The sequence below is a fragment of the Delphinus delphis genome, chromosome 3 (assembly GCF_949987515.2).
Source record: "Delphinus delphis chromosome 3, mDelDel1.2, whole genome shotgun sequence".
Taxonomy (NCBI): domain Eukaryota; kingdom Metazoa; phylum Chordata; class Mammalia; order Artiodactyla; family Delphinidae; genus Delphinus; species Delphinus delphis.
This window is the reverse complement of record NC_082685.1, coordinates 10,515,559-10,529,980: the sequence shown is the minus strand read 5'-3', so window position 1 is coordinate 10,529,980 and position 14,422 is coordinate 10,515,559. Positions and strand designations below refer to the sequence as shown.

At 54.9% G+C, this 14,422-nt stretch overlaps 1 protein-coding gene across 3 annotated transcripts; it reads left to right on the top strand.

The window, feature by feature from the left end:
• Positions 1-450: 450 nt before the first annotated feature.
• Positions 451-14,408, top strand: YJU2B (YJU2 splicing factor homolog B). Of its 3 annotated transcripts, XM_060007874.1 has the most exons (12): positions 451-468; positions 1,198-1,238; positions 3,031-3,117; positions 3,208-3,432; positions 4,477-4,530; positions 5,974-6,056; positions 7,767-7,822; positions 9,499-9,559; positions 10,037-10,179; positions 10,275-10,447; positions 12,592-12,730; positions 12,842-14,408. In XM_060007874.1, the coding sequence occupies exons 4-12, from the start codon at positions 3,430-3,432 to the stop codon at positions 13,321-13,323; spliced, it is 1,194 nt and encodes a 397-aa protein (XP_059863857.1). In that variant the 5' UTR covers positions 451-468; positions 1,198-1,238; positions 3,031-3,117; positions 3,208-3,429; the 3' UTR covers positions 13,324-14,408. The 3 variants fall into 3 exon arrangements, with proteins under 3 accessions (XP_059863857.1, XP_059863859.1, XP_059863860.1); XM_060007876.1 differs by lacking the exon at positions 1,198-1,238; XM_060007877.1 differs by lacking the exon at positions 451-468 and having other exon boundaries at positions 1,127-1,238; positions 3,212-3,432.
• Positions 14,409-14,422: the final 14 nt, after the last annotated feature.

Below are 14,422 nucleotides of genomic sequence, written 5' to 3'. Positions count from 1 at the left end.
TTGAACTTCATTTGATTTTCACAAGTCATAAAATGTTATTCTTTTGATTCCCCCCCCCAACCATTTAAAAATTTAAAAACATTTGTTAACTCGCTAGCCATTCAAACACAAGGGACTGGTTTGATTTGGCCCAGGAGCTGGAGTTCGCTCCACCGCTTCAGCTGGCGAAATCCCGCTCTCTGGAGAGCATCATCAGAAAGGCGGTCCTCGGATTGGGTCAGGCAAAGTGGGCGGGGCCGAGGGTGGGGCATTGTGTAGTGCGCGCAGTTGGGAAGGGCAGGCCCGGATTGGTCCACTCCGGCGGCTGTGAGCGAGCGGCGTGTTCGACATTCAGCCAGTCAGCGCTGCGCTGCCGCCTCGCCCCGCCTCGCGCAGGCGTCCCTGTCACGCGGGGAGTGCGCCACGCCCCCTTACGCGCCCAGCAGGGACTTCCGGGACGGGCGCGGAGTGACGTCAGGAGGAGGGCAGGTAAGTGCAGGCGGGTAGAGGGGCGGCTAGGCCCGGTACGGCTGGGGGTCCGTCCACTGCTTCACCCGGCCTCGGAGCCGCCCTATGGGGTCGAACGCGCCGGGGGCCGCGGGGCTCCGGGAACGTGGGCCCGATGCTCGGAGCTGCCTGCCCCCCAGCCGCGACCCCCGACACAAAACCCCGGGCCCTAGCTGCGACCCCAGACCTGACCCTAGCCCATATTATACCTCTTTAGGTTTTCCTCATCTGGAAAATGGGACAGTAAGCCCGTATTTCTTTGGGTCTTGGTGAAGATTTTTTTAAATGATGCTTGTAAAACGGTTTGGCATGAGAAATAATCAGAACTACAAACGTTTAACTCAGCATCAGGCGCTCTTCCAGATACTTTAACTCACTGAGTCTTGACAGCAACCTCATCAGGTTGATACTTGTATAAACCCCATATTACAAATAAGATAACAGGCTCAGAGAGAGAAGCAGTTTGCCCAAAGTCAAGCTGCTAGCAAGCAAAGCAGAGTCGGGATCCAAGCCCAAGCATTATGCCCTGAGCCAGTGGGGTTTATCATTATTCTTGACACCAAGGACCAGAGATTTCTATACATCCACCCTGTAGCCCCACCTGTACCACTCACTGGGGTGATAAAACCACGGTAAGACCCCCAACTCCTGTAAGTGGAGTACTTACTCTGTGCAAGCATTACCCATGTTTGTATGTTATTTCATTTACAGCAACTCCAGAAAGTCCTCTTGCCATCATCCACTCTTTACAGGTGAGGAAATATAAGCTCAGGGAGGCTCAGACATTGGCCAAGGTTACCCAGCTAGTGAGGAATGGAGCAGGGATTCCAGCCCAGGGAACTGTGCCCCCAAAGCTTGGGTGGGCACTTAGCTATTTTGTTGGCAAAAGCATTTTTACTTTGGAAGTGACTTTAAGAAAATCTGGTCCAGGGGCACACTTTACAGGTGGAGGATCCGAGGTGGAGAGGAGTTTGGGGGGATGGTGGAACACTTTATATCTGGGGCTTTGCACCCTGGCTCTGCCTTCCTATCAGCTTCTGACCCCTGGCAAGTTACTTAAGCTCCCACGTCGTCATTCGTCAACTGGAGATAATACTAACATAGTATAGAGTAAATGGGGCAATGATGTTGGACTCTGTGCAGCAGGTAGCACACAGTAACTATTAGCGCGCAGCTACGTTTGCAGAAACAGAGACGTCCTGACTCGAGCACAAGGAGCCAGCAAACTACACTCACAGGCCAAAACCAGACCACTGCGTGATTTTGTACAGCCCACCAGCAAAGAATGGATTTAACTTCTTAAATTGTTGGGAAAAAATCAAAAGGAGAATAAGATTTTGTGACATGTGGCAATCATGTGAAATTGAAATTTCAGGGTCCACAAATAAAGTTTTGTTGGAATGCAGCCACACCCATTCATTTACATATTGTCTATGGCTGCTTTCTAGCAGTGACAGCAGAGTTGAGCCAAGTTGAGCTGTTGGGACAGAAATTCTGGCCCTCAATCGAGAAAATCTGCCAGTCCCCATTCTGGACTACGCTTTAGTCCCTCATAGTGTCTCTCTTTTTTTTAATTTTTTTTTAATTGAAATACAGTTGATTTAAAATGTTGTGTTAGGGCTTCCCTGGTGGCGCAGTGGTTGAGAGTCCGCCTGCCGATGCAGGGGACACGGGTTCGTGCCCCGGTCCGCGAAGATCCCACATGCTGTGGAGCGGCTGGGCCCGTGTGCCATGGCCGCTGAGCCTGCGCATCCAGAGCCTGTGCTCCGCAACGGGAGAGGCCACAGCAGTGAGAGGCCCGCGTACCACACACACACAAAAAAAAAAAACATAAAATGTTGTGTTAATTACTGCTGTTCAGCAAAGTGATTCAGTTAAACATATATATATGTTCTTTTTTTAATATTCTTTTCCATTATGGTTTATCTTAGACTATTGAATATAGTTCTCTGTGCTATACAGTAGGACCTTGTTGTTTATCCATTCTATATGTAATAGTTTGCATCTGCTAACCCCAAATTCCCAGTGTCTCTGTGTCACCCACACTGAGTCTTATGGAACCTCAGTCAGTTATCAGAGGTTGATGAAGTCAGCATTTATCAGGAGCTGTCCTGGGTGCCGGAGACGTAGCACAGTGGCACCTGGCGGAGGAGACAGGCTGTAAACAAGTAAACAGACACAGGGTGATGTGGTGGAAGCTCCAGGGAAGAAGTGACTTTAGATCAGGTGATCAGATGAGGCCTCTGACAGAGGTGATGTTTGAGCTGAGACCTGTGACAACACTTGTGGGTGTTATCCTGTGTATTGTAGGTGTTTAGCAGCATTCAAGGCAGTTGGCCTGCACCTGCTTAGCTTTCGAAGGCAGCCAGGAAGCCAGTGTGACTGAAACAGTGAGGGAGAGGGAGAGGGGTAAAAGGTGGGCTCGGAGAGGCAGGCAGGGGCCCCATAGGCCATGGGGAGGGGTTTGACTTGATTCTCAAAGCGATGGGAATCACTGGAGGGGTTTAAGCAGGAAAGTGATAGTTCAGATTTGTATTTTCACAGATCCTTCTAGCCCTTACGAGGAGAACAGACCGTGAGAGTCAAGGGCAGAGCCAGGAGCCTAGGGAGGAGGTGACTGTACTCGTCCAGGTGAGCGATGATGGGGGCCATGGAGGGATGAGAAGTGTCAGCTGGGAAATATATGTTGGATGGAGAGTGGACAGGACACTCCCTTTCCAGACAGACAAACGCCGCTCCTTGGATGCCTCCTACACCTGCGGAGAGGATCATCTGAGCCGCCGCCACCACCACGCACAGCCCACCGCATCTTCACAGAGAAGCCGCGACTGTCTGCCAGGCTGTCCAGGAGGGTGGCACTGGGCAGTGAGTCGGCAAAGCAGTGTCTCATCGTCTTTTCAGATTGGCTGAGTGGCAGCTGAGGACCAGTAGGCAGCTTCCAAGATGGTGAGTAGACAGGCTGTGCTCATTGGGTTTCTCTTCTGATCTTTAGGTGAAGGGAAGTTGTCCCCTGAATAGCCCTTTCCCTCCCCTAAAAGTCTCCTTCCCCACCCCTGAGCCCAAGCTCTCAGGTGTTTTGAAACTCTGGATCATGGTCTTCGGGTGCAGTGGTTTTCAAACTTTGCTGTGTACTGAAATCACCCGGGGGGCTTTTTTCTTTTTTTTCCTGTTTTTTTTTTTTTCTTAATGAGGTGGAATTCACATAACATAAAACTAACATTTTAAAACGTATGATTCAGTGGCGTTTAGTACATTCACAATATTTTGCAATGACCACCTCTGTCTAGTTCCAAAACATTTCCGTCACCCCAAAAGGAAACCCTATACCCAACAGCAGTCACTCCCGTTCCCCCACATGCCCTAGAGCAGGTCCTCTGTCAGGAGAACCTCTGGGCGTGGGTCCCAGGCATCAGTATTTTAGAAACTCCTCGGGTAGTTGTAACATGCAGCCAAGTTTGAGACCCACTGCTTCAGTGGATCGTTAAGTCAATAAGTCAATTCAGCAGTTGGCTGTCAGCATTTAAAAGAGAGATTCACAGCTGGGTGAGCATTCTTTCCTGAAACCTGTGCTTGTGTATTTGGGGTTAAATATGTCTTACCTTAAGTCACGGTCCCAAAATAACTGTGAAAGCCATTGCTCTAGGAGAGTCTAACCCTTGCGGAATTTTCCACAGCGACGACAGTGGGTTTTGTTTTGTTTGTTTGTTTTTCTCTGGCTGAGCCGCTCAGCTTGCCGGATCTTAGTTCCCTGACCGGGGACTGAACCCAGGCCACGGCAGTAAAAGCGCTGAGTCCTAACCAGTGGACCGCCGGGGAATTCCCAACAGTGGGGCTTTTTCCCCCAAGTCACCAGTCCTCGATGGGACACGGAGCCCTGGGCCATCCTCCAGGATATCCCTGTCTTCCTTGTCCAGGTCTCGTCCCTCAAGGCTGCACAAGTAGGTCTCCTGTAGGACCCTCTCTGACTCACGTCTCTCTTCTGCTTTCCAGGGTGAAAGGAAAGGCGTAAACAAGTACTACCCTCCGGATTTCAACCCTACAAAGGTAAGGGGCAGGCTTCCTTCTCCGTGTCCACGATAGCATAGCGACCCCGCCGGGTAGGGGCCCCACGCTCTTCATCCCCTCCTGGAGTCAGAACCACAGCTGCAGAAGCCCGGGCGGCCCCCGAGGTCTCCCTGCCTTGCGCTTGTCACCTGAGTCTTGGGGCAGCCTTCCCTCCCAGGTGGTCAGTGTGACCCTGGTCAATGACCCATGTAAACACCAGCATGCCCAGTGTCAGGTGTGGTGTGTTTCCAGTGGAGTCCAGGATGAGGTCCCACACACGGCCTCTGGGTCAGATCCCCTCACCCTCCCAGCTCCAGCTCGTCTGGCCTCCTCATTGTTCCCTCTGCCTGGAACCTCTCCCTCCCTCTGACCCCAAGACTCCTTTCCTTCCTTTAGGTCTCTCCTCACAGAGGGCCTCCCTGACCACCCTCTCGTTCTCTATCGCATGACCTAGAGCTTTATTTCTCTCCGTAGCCTTCTTAACTCCTCAATGCGTCACCCATTTATTTGCCTATTATCCATCTCCCCCTCTACTTATTTATTTTATTTCTTTATTTTTGGCTGCATTGGGTCTCCGTTGCTGCACACGGGCTTTCTCTAGTTGCAGCGAGCGGGAGGTACTCTTTGTTGCAGCGTGTGGGCCTCTCTTTGCGGTGGCTTCTCTTGTTGCGGAGCATGGACTCTAGGCATGTGGGCCTCAGTAGTTGTGGCTCGCAGGCTCAGTAGTTGTGGCGCACGGGCATAGTTGCTCTGCGGCATGTGGGATCTTCCCAGACCAGGGCCTGAACCCGTGTCCCCCGCATTGGCAGGTGGATTCCTAACCACTGCGCCACCAGGGAAGCCCCCCATCTCCCCCTCTAGAACGTCCGCACCTCAAGGGCAGGGATGTTCATCTGTCTCTTTGCATCTGTGTCCTCACACTATGGGCGCTCAGTAAGGGGCCAGTAAATGAATCATCATGTCCCAGCTATGTGGTCCCCTGCACATGACTCGGTCTTTCTACACCAGAGTCTCCCCATAGGTCCAAAGGGGAAACAAAACAACGTGACCTCCCAGAAACGTTGAGGGATTAAAGTGAGATGACACACTTAAAGTACCCAGCAGAGGTTTGCTGGTCTTGTCATCTCACCTGATCCCACAACACCTGGAGGTAATTATTATGATCCTCGTCCCCAGTTGACTCATAGGGCTGTGGAAGGCAAAAGGTGAGGTCACTGCCCAGGGTCACACAGCTCTTTTAGCTCCTAAATGGGAGAGGTAAGATGCAGACTCCTGTTTTCCTGATTCCAAGCCCACTTGCTTCACCAACGCCTAAGTGCCTCCCATTTTGCTGTTAACACTCCCAGCAGGACATAAGAATGAGGCCTCTCTCGGCCTGTGAGAGAGGGCCTGAGCTCCCCCAGCTCAGCAGTGCTAATCTGCTCCCTCTTCCTTTCCACACAGCATGGCTCACTCAACAGATACCATAACAGCCACCCTCTTCGGGAGCGGGCTCGGAAGCTGTCCCAGGGCATCCTCATCATCAGGTAAGGCCCTGGCATCACCTGAGGACCCCTGCCCTTTGTGCCACCTGGTGTCAACCTCAAGGAGCGTTCAGCACCCCCTGATTTTGCCCAGTGCTGCAGGGTCTTAATTCCATAAAGCAGAAAGTTGCTGTATCAGTCAGCCATTGCTGCGTAACAAAACGATAAGCACATGTTAAGCACTCGTGTTGTTCACGAGTCTGCAGCTCAGCTGGATGCCTCTGCTGCCCCTGACTGGTCTTGGCTGACCTGGGCTGGGCTGTCTCACATGTTTGGGGGTTGCCTGGCTGGGGACTGGCTGGTCCAGCATGGCTTTGGTTGGTATGACTGGGCTGTGTTCCAAGTCTCATCCTCCAGCCGGCTAATCTGGGCTTGTTCACACAGCAGCAGCCGGGTTCCAAAAGAGAGCCAGCAGAGGCATGCAAGGCTTCTTGAGGCAGAGACCCTGAGCTGGTACCCTGTCACTTCTGTCTCATTGATTCTCCAAAGCAAGTCATGATGCAGGGAGGGGGTGGGCAACACACTCCACCTCTTGACAGGAATGGCTGCAGAGTCATCTTGCAAAGGGCACGGACATGGGGAGGATAAAGAATCACAGCCATTGCTGCAGTCAAGCCAGGACGATGGCTGTTCCGGGGTTCTCCTCTGGCTATTCCGGGGTTCTCCTCGTATTTCTGGCCAGCACCCTGTGGGTCAGCCGTGGCGGGAAGCAGAAGCCCCTCTCTGCCTCCTTCTCTGCCTCATGAACTCTGCCCTCAGCCTCTGGGGTCCGCCCTGGGCCTGAGCAGAGCATCCAGTGACAAAACCGTCAGAGGCAGGAACATCTATGGAAAAGTAGTCAAGATGCAAATCTCAGCCGTGGCCCCAAGAGTCACAGAGCTGAAGGTCACCTCCAACTCCCGCCATGCCTCCACACTCCAGAGCCAGCCACCCGCCCTGCCTTCTGTTTGCCAAGCCCTCATCTCACCTGTACAGTGTCTTAAATTCAGCTCATTATTCATTACTTAATGGTTCTGTTTTAAAAGAGAAGCTCCATTACTGCTGTTAATGGAAATTTACCAGAATTGCACGTTGCAAATAGAACTGGATGAAAGAAACCCAGGGACTTCCCTGGTGGGGCAGTGGTTAAGAATCCACCTGCCAATGCAGGGGACCCGGGTTCAAGCCCTGGTCCGGGAAGATCCCACATGCCGCGGAGCAACTAAGCCCGTGAGCCACAACTACTGAGCCTGTGCTTGGCAACAAGAGGAGCCACCGCGGTGAGAAGCCCGCGCACCACAATGAAGAGTGGCCCCTGCTCGCCGCAACTAGAGAAAGCTCATCCACAGCAACGAAGACCCAACGCAGCTAAAAGTAAATAAATAAATGTATTAAAAACAAAAAAAACCCGGTGTCACTGCAACAGCTTAGCTAAACTGGAATCAAACACCAGTGCTCCCTGAAGCCTGCTTCCTCCTCTGCTTGGAAACCTGTGTAGCTGACGTGGTGGGATATGGAAGACAGGGCAGCACCCAGCAGAGACGCTCGCCCAGACGGGGTCAGCTGGCCAGAGAGCCACGTGATGGGCCTGGCCTGGTTGCAGGAATGACCACCGTTCTTTACCCTCCCACTTGCACGCCCTTTGCAATGTGACTGCAGCCAGAGTCGCTGACCTGGAGATCCTGGGAGAGCCCACGTGGACGGGGACAAATGAGCTGTTCTCTGTTTGTGTAGATTTGAGATGCCCTATAACATCTGGTGTGACGGCTGCAAGAATCACATCGGCATGGGTGAGCTTCCGCCCGCTCCCCTGCTCCCCACCCTGACCCCCACCATTCAGCCGCACGGCCAGCGAGCCCCTTAACTGCTGGGCACCGTGAGAGACCGTCCCCGCGGGGGTCCCGGTCAGGAGTCGAGTAGGGGACAGTGGGCTCAAGTGCCTGGTGGGCTGTGGATGCCTCATGGCAGAGCGGTTAGGAGGCTCTGGGTTCAAATCCCATCTCTGCCACTTCCTAGCTGGTGACCCTTGGCAGGCGACTGAGCCACCATGCGCCTCAAGTTACCCATCTGTGAAATTCAGGTGGTATGAGTGCCCGCCTGTGTGGCATATAAAGTGCTTAGTGCAAGGAATTCCCTGGCGGTCCAGTGGTTAGGACTCTGCGCTTTCCACTGCAGGGGGCGTGGGTTCGATCCCTGGTTGGGGAACTAAGATCCCAGAAGCCGCACAGCGCCGCCAAAAATAAATAAAAAATAAAGTGCTTAGTGCACAGCATGTGGCATGTGCGAGGGCTCGTAAACTCAACCTGCTGCTGCCACTACCCTTACTGTTACCGTGAGCATTCAGACCCCTGATCGTGCCCACAGGTGCGCAGATGGATGGACAGACATGGGTCCGCGGCCCTGCTCAGCAGCCCTGAGGCCTGCGGCAGGTGACTCGACCCTCCTGGCTTCCGTTTCCTCCACTATAGTACAGGGATCCTCCGCCCTTCCCACGGCGCCTGGCCCAGGGCAGCAGCTTGCTCTGTAAACAGGAGCCGGCAGCTCTCGGCAGGAGGGTCCAGTGCAGGAAAGAGGGGCCAGGCCACCCCACTGCTGAAGTGGAATGACTCCCCCCAACACATCCCCCTGATCAGACCCAGCAAGGGGCATCTGCCCCAAAGGCCTCCAGGCGCTCAGGCGACAAAGAGCAGGGCGCAGCCTGACGCCACACATGGGTCAACCTCAGGGCCGTGAACAGAAGCAGCCCCCCAGAAAAGGAACAGCCGGCCAGGCCACACCACCAACCCCCCCAAGCTCTGTTTTTCTAGTTTAAGCTTTTTTCACTCAGTAAGCAAGATAAGAGTCAAGAATATACCATCTAATTAGTGAAAAAGGAACAAAAAACCTGGATTCTCTAGAAAAATAATAAAAGCCAACCTTTTTTTTTTTTTTTGGCCGCACCCCACAGTTTGTGGGATTTTAGTTCCCCGACCAGGGATTGAACCTGGGCCCCGGCAGTGAAAGCACGGAGTCCTAACCACTGGACCGACAGGGAGGGAATTCCCAAAAGCCAACCCTTCTTGCATGCTTGCTGAGCACCTGGCCCAGTGTTGAGCGATCCGTGGGTATTAATAGCCTCTGCAGTTCTCACACCAGCCCTGTGCGGTAGGCGTCATAGGCATCCCTATCCAATCGATGGGGAACCTGAGGCCAGACGGCCAGGGCAGCTGGCCTAAGGTCGCACAGCCGGTGGGGTGGCGCCAGGGTTTGAACCCAGGCCCTCTGGCTCCATCCAGCCCACCCTCCTCTGTGGCCTGAGCACCCATCCCGCAGCCTAGACATGGCTCTTTTGTGCTTGAATTTCAGTGTCCTCCAGAGGTGTCTCCCCTGCAGGGGAGTAAAATACCACCCCCATCTGCTCCCCACCCCAGGAAAAGACGCTGAGGGTGGCCTGAGCCCTAGCCTCAATCTCTCCCTCTCCTCCTAGGTGTTCGTTACAATGCAGAAAAGAAGAAGGTTGGCAATTACTACACGACCCCGATCTACAGGTAGAGGCAGCCTGGTGGGCGGCAGGGTGAGGGGGCTACAAAGGAGTCTGAGTCAGAGGGAAGTTTCTACCCTCTGCCTGATGATTATTCCCTGGGAGGTCTCCTGGAAACCATCATGGTCTGTCAGGGCACATCCTGCCTAGAACCCTTCATGGTTCCCACCTTCTTCAGAGTAAAAGCCTGAGTCCTCCCCGTGGCCCACAAGGCCCCACAGGCTCTGCTCCGTCCCCTCAGGGGGGTTTGTTGAATGAATGAACGAACGAACAAATGAATGGATGGATGAACAAGTGAACAAACTCCAGACAGAAGGTCAGTGCCGGGGTGAAGGAACCATATCTGTCTCACCCACGGCTGTCCCCCGGACATGGAGCCCAGCATGTAGCAGGTGCTTCGTGAACACTAGTTGATGACACGCACGGATGGAAGGAAGCGGGCCACAGTGTCCTGACTCTAACCCATCACCCTCCGCCCTGCCAGGTTCCGAATGAAATGCCACCTCTGCGTCAACTACATCGAGATGCAGACAGACCCCGCCAACTGCGACTACGTGATCGTGAGCGGCGCCCAGCGCAAGGAGGAGCGCTGGGACATGGCAGACAACGAGCAGGTGCTGACGACAGGTGAGCGCCCAGCGTGGGCTCCGAGCCCACTGCCAGCCCTGAGCCCAGCCCCGAGCCAGGGCCCTGAAGGCCCAGCCCCGCTCTCACTCTCGCAGAGCACGAGAAGAAGCAGAAGCTGGAGACAGATGCCATGTTCCGACTGGAGCACGGTGAGGCCGACCGGAGCACGCTCAAGAAGGCCCTCCCCACCCTGAGCCACATCCAGGAGGCCCAGAGCGCCTGGAAGGACGACTTCGCCCTCAACAGCATGCTGCGGAAAAGGTTCCGGGTGAGCAGGGCTCCGGCCCGGAGTCAGGACCCCGGGCAGGCGGGGGTGGCCTGGCATCACCAGCAGTGCAGCAAGGAGATCAAAAAGCAGGCTGAGACCCAGGTCCAGCCCACTCCCTACCACATCCTAGCTATAGGCAGGTCATTTCACCCGCGGTTTCCCCATTCGCCACCACATCCCCACATCACAGCGCCCACGGAGGCATCTAGCCCAGCAGCTACTATTAAGCATGTGGCCCCTTCCCCTGGGGACTCTGGCCCTCACAGCAGACTCTCAAAGGGAAGAAATCCTCAAGCTGGGGCACAAGTGAGTCCCGACACCCCCCCGTGGCCGGGGCAGGCAGAGGCCCAGGAGGGCACCGATCAGCTCCTAACATATTTCATGGGCCCGCTCAGCTGTCCTGAAACAAAATCCATAGTTTGACAACCCACCCCCACGTAATTTCCACAATCATCCCTAGAGTCAAATCCCTAGAGATAAAAAAGGAAATTACCTATAAAATGTATAATGCCTGTCTTAACATGTAAATGCTTGGGCCAGACACCTGTACCTGCTTGTAGAGCCACTGAGGGCGCAGGTGCAAACGCGGACTCCCGACCCCAGGGGCACAGGGTCGTAGCTGGAGGACACCCTAGGGCGTTGCTGTCAGTGACACAATGGCTACTACAACTGTGCCAAAAATACTCAGTGGAGCTAAGTCACAGGGAGTGGGGGTCTGGGGTCAGAGGAGTATAATAGACATGGGTTTTTTACCCTCGCGGGCATCCGACAGGGCAGTGGACCGTCCTTTGGGAACATGAGAACTTTTGCCTCTTGCCTCGCTTTGCGGGGCAGCTTACACCCCTGGAGCCTGCAAACAGAGCCCGGGCAGGAGCATCCCGGGCGACCCCACAAGGCTCAAGCTCCGTATTCATCATCTTGCCACTCCCATTTTTTCACATCACCTTCTCTGATCATCCTGTGGTTGTTATTATTAGGAGTAAAATTGTGGGTTTTCTTACTAATTATTTGTTACTGAAAGTGTATCTCTCTGGCCAGGCCTCTGCCCAGAGCTGGTGTCCCCTGCCTTGTGGGCATCCCCGAATGGGGTCTAAGGACCCTCAAACGTAACATCCCAAGGAGCCCCATCAGTCCTTAACCTGCCCTGCCTGCATCCTCCCCTTCTCAGTAATGGAAGCATCTCTGTCCTTCCGGACACTCAGCCCATAAAGCCCAGAGTCAGCCTTGGTTCCTCTTGTTATAACCACCACTCCCCTCTCCCCATCTGTCAGCAAATTCTGGCAGGCTCTGACCACTTCCCAGCCTCCATCATCTCCTGCCTGGACCAGCACAGTCCCTCCACCCTGGTCTCCAGGGGCTCATGCCCTGTGTCCCACAGGCTGTTCCCCTCACAGCCACCAGGGGGCGCCAGTGAGCGCCTGAGTGGGATTACATCCCTGCTATGCTCAAAACCCTCCGTGGCTCCCAATGGCCAGAGTCCTCCCCTTGGCCCACCAGGCCCAAATGATCCTCCCCTTCCCCTCCTTACCCCCATCTCCACCTTTCCCTTGCTCATTCTGCTCTAGCCACATTGGCCGCCTCACTGGCAAGCACACTTCTGCCTCAGGGCCTTTGCACAGGCTGTTCCCTCCACCAGATACCCACATGGCTCCCTCACTCAGACACCTTTTCTCAAACATGATTTTCTCAGGATGCTGTCCCTAACTCTCCCCTCTACCATGCACACCACATTTAAAGTTGAACCCGCTGCCTATTTCCTACCCTCTTCCCAGCATTCTTTCTCTCCTCACCACTTTGTCTTGCTCACCCACTAGAATGTCAGCTCTACCAGGGCAAAAGATTTTGTCTGCTCACTGCTGTGTCCCTAGTGTCTAGAACAAGGCCTGGCACCAGAAAGACATTCTGTAAATATCTGTGGAAAGAATGAATGAGTGAAGAACCCAGTGGTACACATACTAATGATTGTGTCTCCTGCTGTTGAACAAATTCTATGTCCCGAGCGCTGTGTGAGGCCTTTTCCTCGCATAAGCTTGAAGAGAAGGAAACTGAGACCCTGAACACTGGAGGACCCCTCCAGCTCAGAGGGCAAAGAGGCACGGCTTTGACACCCACCATCCCTCCCCAACCCCGTCTCCCCAACACAGGAAAAGAAAAAGGCCATGCAGGAGGAGGAAGAGAGGGACCAGGCCCTGCAGGCCAAGGCAAGCCTGGACATCCCGCTGGTGCCGGAGACAGAGGATGACCGCAGGCTGGCCGCCCTGCTCAAGTTCCACACCCTAGACTGTGCGTGGGGGCCAGGGGGCGAGGGGGGGCGGGGTGGGGGGAGATGGGGGGCTGCTCGGGCAGAGGGCGGCTCTGGACCTCCTCCTCCCCCCTCCCTCTCCCCATCCCCAGCATATGAGGACAAGCAGAAACTCAAGCGGACAGAGATCATCAGCCGCTCCTGGTTCCCCTCCAGCCCAGGACCTGGCGCCAGCAGCAGCAAAGCCAGCAGTGTCCTGAAGAAGCTGTCCCAGAACCGCAGATCTGCTCCCACTGGCTCCCCCATCACCGTGGGGCACCTGGGCATTGTGCGGCGGCGGTCCCGGGAGGTCCCAGAGAGCCCTCAGCACACAGCTGAGACCCCCAAGTCTGGGGAGCCACGGGTGCCGGAGGGGACCGCCCAGGACAGGCCCACATCCCCCAGAGACTGTTCTCAGGAGACAGCCAAGACGTGCAAGAACAGTAGGCCACCGGGGCAGGAGGAGAGCTGTCAGGACAGGCCCCAGCCCCTGCCAGGCTCCTCCCAGGAGGCAGCCAACCCCCAGGACACACCCCAGCCCTGCAGCCTCAGCTCCTCCCTCGTGGCTGATTACTCCGGTTCGGAGAGTGAGTGATTCTGGGGGCCAGATTCACTCAGGAGGCCAAGACCCACCGAGGAGGCCCCTCACAGGCTGCAGCCCCTTAACCCGCCAGCCCTTGGAGAGTTCAGTGACCACCCTCCCCAGACCTCACCTCCTCACAGTAATGGAGTTGTTATTTATTTGGTCCTGGAGAGAGTGTCTGTGCCTTGTGGGACCCCCGACCTCCCAGCATTAAAACCCTGCTTCTTTGCCTCTGCCTCAGGTTACTAGATGGGCCCAGGAGCTATGCCTGCACCCCTCCCACCGCAACCCAACTAAGCTTGCCCAGCATCTCATCAGCCAATGCTGATGCTGTGACCACAGCCTGGGTCCCCACCCAGCTTGATGAGAGTTGAAAGGTAGTAGCCCAGCCTGGCCTGTAATCGGTGCCAACTTCCTGGAGGAGGTGGCACAGGCTGGGTATGAAGGATGAAAATGGGACTGGACAGCAGGGGTGCTCGGGATCCAGGCCGGATGCAGAAAGGGATGGAGCACACAGGCGTGGGCTGTTCATTATCCCCCACCCATGGGGACACCCTGGAAGGGTCATGAAAGAGTCCCCAGCGTGTTGCTTCCTTTGAAGGAAACTAGTAAACTGAGCAAAAAAACAGCTGAGCATCCACCAGGTGACTCATGGCCCAGCACCTCCCCCTAAATCCTGGAGAAGGATCCTTTCACAAATATTAACGGAGCACTTGCAGTGCACCAGACGCTATCCTAGCCGCTGGAGACGCAGTGGTGAACGAACCAGACATACGGACCTCTCGGGGCTGAGGTTCCGGCTGAATTCTGCTGAACTTGTAATGTGCCCTGTCCGGAGGTAGTGGTGGCCCCCAGCCCGCAGGCCTTTACTCCCCGCGGGGATGGGAAGGTCTCAAGGCAGCAGTAAGAGTCTGTTGGATCTCAGAACCCCCTTCTGGTGCCTTGCTCTACGTGAGGCCACAGGCAGCACTGGCTCTGGCTGGAGAAGTCGGGCACCTGAGGGTACCCACCTGGCACTTAGGAGTCTTGCTATACCCAGACGCCAAACACAGGGCTTGGCATGCAATAGTTGCCCTATAAATAGTGGCACCATTTTGGTTCCGAGGGTGCG

Bases quoted from the DNA above. Each gene is read 5' to 3' on its own strand.
- YJU2B (XM_060007876.1), top strand. The intron at 6,057-7,766 runs GTAAGGCCCTGG...CTGTTTGTGTAG, and splicing joins CAGGGCATCCTCATCATCAG to ATTTGAGATGCCCTATAACA. The intron at 10,180-10,274 runs GTGAGCGCCCAG...TCACTCTCGCAG, and splicing joins CGAGCAGGTGCTGACGACAG to AGCACGAGAAGAAGCAGAAG.